The 6,098-nt window shown below is 42.6% G+C and overlaps 2 protein-coding genes across 2 annotated transcripts in view; one reads left to right on the top strand and one right to left on the bottom strand.

Annotated features, from left to right (window-relative positions):
• LOC102209481 (hairy/enhancer-of-split related with YRPW motif protein 1-like) lies at nt 1–2,049 on the top strand. The gene is made up of 5 exons (XM_005738521.1): nt 1–167; nt 351–423; nt 519–602; nt 694–775; nt 886–2,049. The coding sequence occupies exons 1-5, from the start codon at nt 82–84 to the stop codon at nt 1,518–1,520; spliced, it is 960 nt and encodes a 319-aa protein (XP_005738578.1). The 5' UTR covers nt 1–81; the 3' UTR covers nt 1,521–2,049.
• A 3,064-nt stretch (nt 2,050–5,113) lies between these two features.
• Nucleotides 5,114–6,098, bottom strand: part of stmn2a (stathmin 2a) — a 4,081-nt gene continuing 3,096 nt past the window's right edge. Inside the window, exon 6 of the mRNA XM_005738524.1 lies at nt 5,114–5,842. The gene's annotated coding sequence lies outside the window, so the exon portion shown is untranslated. The remainder of the gene's footprint in view (nt 5,843–6,098) is intronic.

Here is a 6,098-nt window from a genome sequence, read left to right as displayed (position 1 = left end):
CAGATCAGACAGTTTTAAACTGTTACGCATACCTCGTGCTGTCTGTGCCCCGAGAGAAGAGATTGAAGGCTTGAAGGCGAAATGAAGCGAAGCCACAACTACAGCTCATCGGACAGCGACCTGGACGACACTGTTGAGGTGGAGAAGGACAGTGGGGATGAAAATGGGTATGTTAACTTTTTTTTTTTTTTTTAAGAAAATCAACCTATGCGACATGTTTTAATTAAGAATTGGGTGTTTTTTGCGTTATTCCCTACATATCCTGTTTTTTTTTAAGTGCTCTTTAATGTATTGCCTCAACATCGTTTTTCTGTCAGTAATTAAAAAAACAAACTGTTTTACTTTTTTAGTCAAATTGACTCCCACGGATCGATGTCACTCTCCACAACCACGCAAGTCCAAGCCAGAAAAAGGCGCAGAGGGGTATGTGAACCGCGTTTCCCGCTCTTGTTTAATAGTTTCCAAAGTTTCTCATCCTCTGCACGATTGAATTAATGTTGAAATATGTTTTCAAACAGATCATTGAGAAACGGAGACGTGACCGGATCAACAACAGTTTGTCAGAGCTGAGAAGATTGGTGCCGAGTGCTTTTGAGAAACAGGTATGTTATTCTTCATTTTATTTGGCACACACAATGTTGTTGATAGATAATATATAACTGAAAGAGACGCTTTATTATAACGTCTTTGCAGGGATCTGCTAAACTGGAGAAAGCAGAAATACTCCAAATGACAGTGGACCATTTGAAGATGCTTCATGCTTCTGGTGGGAAAGGTAGTGGATATTTTCTTTGAATAAATGCATGTTTCAGCTCTGGTATTAATAAATATGACATATTCTTTGAGTAACACGTTTATTTAACCATGTTTGTTCTTTTCTCACAGGTTACTTTGAAGCTCACGCTCTTGCTAAGGATTACCGCAGCCTGGGCTTCAGGGAGTGCCTGGCAGAGACAGCTCGCTACCTGAGCATCATAGAGGGTCGGAACAGCACAGACACCCTCCGTGTGCGTTTGGTGTCCCACCTCAGCAACTATGCCTCTCAGAGGGAGGTGCACACTGGACTGGAACACTTAGCCTGGGGCTCTGCCTATGGGGCTACTCCTGCCCATCTACCCCACCCACTCCTTGTACAGCACCCCCAGGGCAGGACACCTGCATCCAGAACCGCCAGTAGCCAGGCCCCTTCCTCCTCCTCTTCACCCTCATCATCTTCCTCCTCCTCCTCCTCCTCCTCCTCCTCCTCCTCCACTGAGACATCTGGGACATCCAGACTCAGTGCCATGCCCCCCACAGAGTCCCTCAGGGTTCCCCCCAATGGCTCTCTACCCCTCAGTCTTCCCATGCCAACAACCAAGCTTTCTCCACCACTGGTCTCATCTCTGTCCTCGCTTTCGGCCTTCCCCCTCTCCTTTAGCGCATTCCCTCTCCTTTCCCCGACAGCCGTCAGCACCGTGAGTCCCTCCTCCACACTGTCAAAACCTTACAGGCCATGGGGCATGGAGATCGGGGCCTTCTGAAGCCAATCCCTGGACTGAGGGCAACAGCTGAGCTGTGCCCACCGTCACATACAGACTGCTTCAACTGTTTTACAACAATAAAATACAGGGGAACAAAACTGATTTTATTTTATTAAGCATAAGGAACAAGTGGGAGCGGTTGCTAGAGGATCTAATTTCTCATTTACTTTTAACAAGTAAAAAAAAGTATTTTTATGTTATTAAATGAAATCATAAACTAATTTAGCTAGCCTGCACTGCCTCCAGGTTGAGGACTGTTGTAATGGTATGATAAATGGGTCATGGATTGATTTACAATAAGCACAAAATTAGAGATCAGCTGTTGTAGGCCATATACTGAAATATACAAACCTACACCTGGCGTAACATAGATTAACTTAATTATGTCAGCTTTCCTTATGATTTTGGGAACTACAGTGACAATAAATATGCATATTATGTGCGCAACTTTTGGGAAAATAACTTTTTAAGGTTTGGAAACCTGGATTCTTGTACCTGTTTGTAATATTTTTGTACCAATAAATTGATTCTAAATATATACAACATGGTTATAAAAGAATGTGTATTTCTGTTGCCTTCACTTCTTTCATTCCTTTTTGGTTCTTATCATGTATACCATGTTGTTGCTTTTCACATTCATTCACATGCAGCCAAGTCCTACATACAAGCAGACGACAGAAGCTCCTTTACTCATAAAGCCCATACATTCCCATAATGACACACAATCTGCAGGTGCACTTCTATTGCAGTCTCATAGAAGTCAATCATGAGCTAATGAGGTCCTGGCTATTGACTGAAAGGTAATTCCTTTACTGTGTGCCAGGTAAGTAACCGAATTCGACAGCATTGTTGCCCTTATGAATACACAGGAAATCATTAAGAGCCAGAGGAAATCCTTTACAATGTTACCCTGACCTCACCAGCTCAGGTTGGTCTGGAACGGAGACAATAGTGTGAACAGTATGAGGACATTGGAGGAAAGAGGTTGAAAAGTAACAACAACACTCAGGCAGCTGGACCCATAAATCACTGTTCCGCATTTTAGGTACTGTTTTTGTTTCTGTCTTTTAGAGGCATGGCTTTTAAGGGGTTCATTGTTTTAATGGCTTGGTCTTTTATCCATGCATGAAGCACATCAGGCATTCAGGTGGGGCATCTGCTGTCTGAATTGTATTCCCCCAGGGCTTTAAGTCACATGCTGTAAATAATAAATCAGATTATGAAAACTAAAATGTCAACAGCAGATTTTAGGGAATCTAATATTCTAATTCAGCTAGTCAGTAACACTGTTAATATTGTTGCGTATATTCCTGTTTAGCATATTATATATTTTGTTCCAGTTTTGAAGGGTTGTAGGGTTTTGTTTTGTTTTGGGAGAGTTCTGGTCCCAAATAAATCTGACACTGCCACCTGCTGGTGAAAAGCTTAAGTACAGTTAGAAAAATTCAACCCCCCAGAGCTGGTGGCTCCGTAGTTATGGCACTGTGTTGTGGAAAACTGGGCCCAAACCTTAGGGAAGGTTTACTGCAGTTTAACACAACGTGTGATGAAATATTTCTCTCCAGAGAGGACACGATGCTCCCAAGTGATATGATGAGTACAGAAATCATGTGAATCATATGCTGTCCCCTCCACGGGCACAAAAGAATAAGTGCACATGGTGAAAATGCCTTAGTAGGGCACTGCGTTTCCCAGATATGGAATAACCGTTTTTTTCCCCACTATTTCCACTGCTGCACAGCAAACAATAACTGTTGATAACCAGCTAGCGTGCACGATGGCTTCTTTGTGCGCGTTGCTGGATGGATTGGAATGTAATTGTGTCCCTGAAATGTTTTTGCTCGTGCATGTGTTATGTCATAAATATAATTCCATACAGAAGCACCGTGATGTCTTTTTCCGCCACTCCTTTGTAGATTTGTAAAAAGAAAGTTATAACTTGCCTTCAAGACCTTGAAAGGCAACCTCAACATTGAAGTTTACCGGAAGCCCACACACACGGACCAGTACCTCCTCTTTGACTCCCATCACCCTCTGGAACACAAACTTGGAGTAATTAGGACCCTACACCACCTGGCAGAACATGTTCCCTCTAAGCCTGAAGGGGAAAAGAAGGAACACACACATGTAAAGGAAGCACTTAAAACATGCGGTTATCCTAATTGGGCGTTCATAAAGTCAGCAAAGAGGCACAGGAAAGAAGATCAGACACCAGCGAGGGAGGATAAGAAAGACAGACGCAACAACATTGTCATCCCCTATGTAGCTGGTGTATCCGAGAAACTCAGGAGGGTTCTCTCCAAGCACGGCATCCCGGTGCATTTCAGACCCAGCAACACACTCAGACAAAAACTGGTTCACCCGAAAGACAAAGCTCCTAAACACAAACTTAACAATGTGGTGTATGCTGTACAGTGCAGCGAGGAATGCCCAGACCTCCACATTGGAGAGACCAAACAACCACCAGAAGAGCCACCTCCACAGGACAAGACTCAGCTGTCCATCTGCATCTAAAGGACAAAGGTCACTCTTTCAAGGATGCCAATGTTCACATTTTGGACAGAGAGGACAAATGGTTTGAAAGATGAGTGAAAGAAGCCATTTACGTCCACTGTGAGCGACCATCTTTGAACAGAGGCGGGGGTTTACGACACCAACTCTCTGCCATCTATAATCCAGTTTTGAGATCCCTTCCCAGACGCCTTAACACCCACTCACATCCTGGGCCATCTGACCTCAGGAAATCACATGATAGGGAGGGGCCAGGTTTCACGATGAGCTCACCCAAAACCCTGGCTGATTGTAACCCACACCCGCTTTCACACCTTGGCTCATGTGATTAGGTAGAGGATCATCAGGGGGTCCTTTGTCCCTCTTTGGGGGGAAACTCCCACTGGGTTTAAATCTGGGACTCTCCACTATTTGACCTTAGAACTGAAGAAGCTTCTCAGATGAGAGGTGAAACATCTTCAAGCAACTCATAGAAGTCCAGACGCTTTTCTTTCCAAGCTCCTTTGACTACGATGACCTGGATGACTGAGAACCTTCACAGACATATAGCTCTCCTTAGGATCATTGCCCTGTTGCACCAACCAATTTTGGCCAGCCTTTAGTGTTATTTGTCTCTAGAAAACTTTGGCATACAGAGGAGAGCCTAGATGCTCAGGTCCTACAAATGTAAAACAAGCCCAAATCATTACACCGCCACTGTCGGGCTTCACAGTTGGTATAAAATGTTTGTGTTGATGTTCTGTATTTTATTTTTGCCAAATATGGGGCTGTGCATTATGGTAAACCATCTCCACTTTGGCGGCTTCTCTCCACTTTAAATTTTTCAGAAACGACCTCATGACCATTCCCAAATCATAGCTGATGTTTTTCGTCCTTGGCATTGTGTTAACTTAACACACAACTGCTCCAGACCATCCAACTGTAAAAATCAAACCCTCTGCTTTTATAGAGGTGCTCATACTTGCTGATGATCAATTACATATCTGTACATTTTAACTACTCTAAACACTGCAATAATAAAAATGTTAAAACGCTATTAAAATCAGATTAGAATACAAATTTACAGGAAGATTCTCAGGATGTGTAGATAACTGGTTCTTTTATTTGGCAGTTTACAGAAAAGTTTCAGATGGTGCATGCCATGTTCACAGAACCCCAAACTTTTATTCAGCAAAGCTTTCACAGAGAAATAGATGGAGGGAGAAAAACAAGCAGCAGAAGATGCAGGCAGATATCAGTGGTACTGTATATTAAAAAGAGACTAGTTTAGTGTGCTGAATGTAAAGCATCCTGCATCCATTCTCTATCTAACCCCCTAAATGAGAGAAGGTGCTGATGATGCCTCAAGGTAATTCTTCATTCACACACACCCACACAGACATACGTAATGTTCACACTATCAATATCAAGATGGGAGCAACAGCACATTCTACTGTCCAAGACACTATGCATGATACCAGTATGGTGTCATAACATTCACAACTTTATAAGGTTCATTCCCAACACTGTTCTTAACAAAGCTATTCGTTTGGGTAACGATGGATTCATCGAAAAATGGCGCGGTCGGGGTAAAGTGGTAATCTGCAAGTGTATAAACAGTTGCTCCCATTGGGCATAGACATTCTTAATAACAATAAAGCACCTATTGAGCTCATTTCAGAGGAAGTGGACTTCTATGTATCTGTGGGGATTCGATTATTGTTAAGTTCCAAGTGTGCGTGTTGAGAATGAGTAGGTGCGCGTGAGGGAGATACAGATGAGATACGTTGATATCTTGAGGAGTCTGTAGTCTGGAAACACCAACCGTCATTCTTCACAAAAGACACAGCAAAAAACATCATTATCAGGACATCATCGGGAATCAATGCAAATGCCTGTCTACAGCCAACTCACACCACTGAGAGCTTCCACAAGAAAATGGTCGCAGAGTCAAACTTCAAGAACTGAACATTAATCAAAGACAAAGAAAATATTAGATAGATAGATAGATAGATAGATAGATAGATAGATAGATAGATAGATAGATAGATAGATAGATAGATAGATAGATAGATAGATAGATAGATA

The sequence above is a fragment of the Pundamilia nyererei genome, unplaced genomic scaffold, assembly GCF_000239375.1.
Source record: "Pundamilia nyererei isolate P.nyererei 1_Seehausen unplaced genomic scaffold, PunNye1.0 scaffold00084, whole genome shotgun sequence".
Lineage (NCBI taxonomy): Eukaryota > Metazoa > Chordata > Actinopteri > Cichliformes > Cichlidae > Pundamilia > Pundamilia nyererei.
The sequence above is the reverse complement of the archived record's forward strand: the minus strand, read 5'-3'. Positions and strand labels throughout refer to the sequence as shown.

Bases quoted from the DNA above. Each gene is read 5' to 3' on its own strand.
- LOC102209481 (XM_005738521.1), top strand. From the start codon at position 82: ATGAAGCGAAGCCACAACTACAGCTCATCGGACAGCGACCTGGACGAC. The intron at 168-350 runs GTATGTTAACTT...TTACTTTTTTAG, and splicing joins GACAGTGGGGATGAAAATGG to TCAAATTGACTCCCACGGAT. The intron at 424-518 runs GTATGTGAACCG...GTTTTCAAACAG, and splicing joins CCAGAAAAAGGCGCAGAGGG to ATCATTGAGAAACGGAGACG.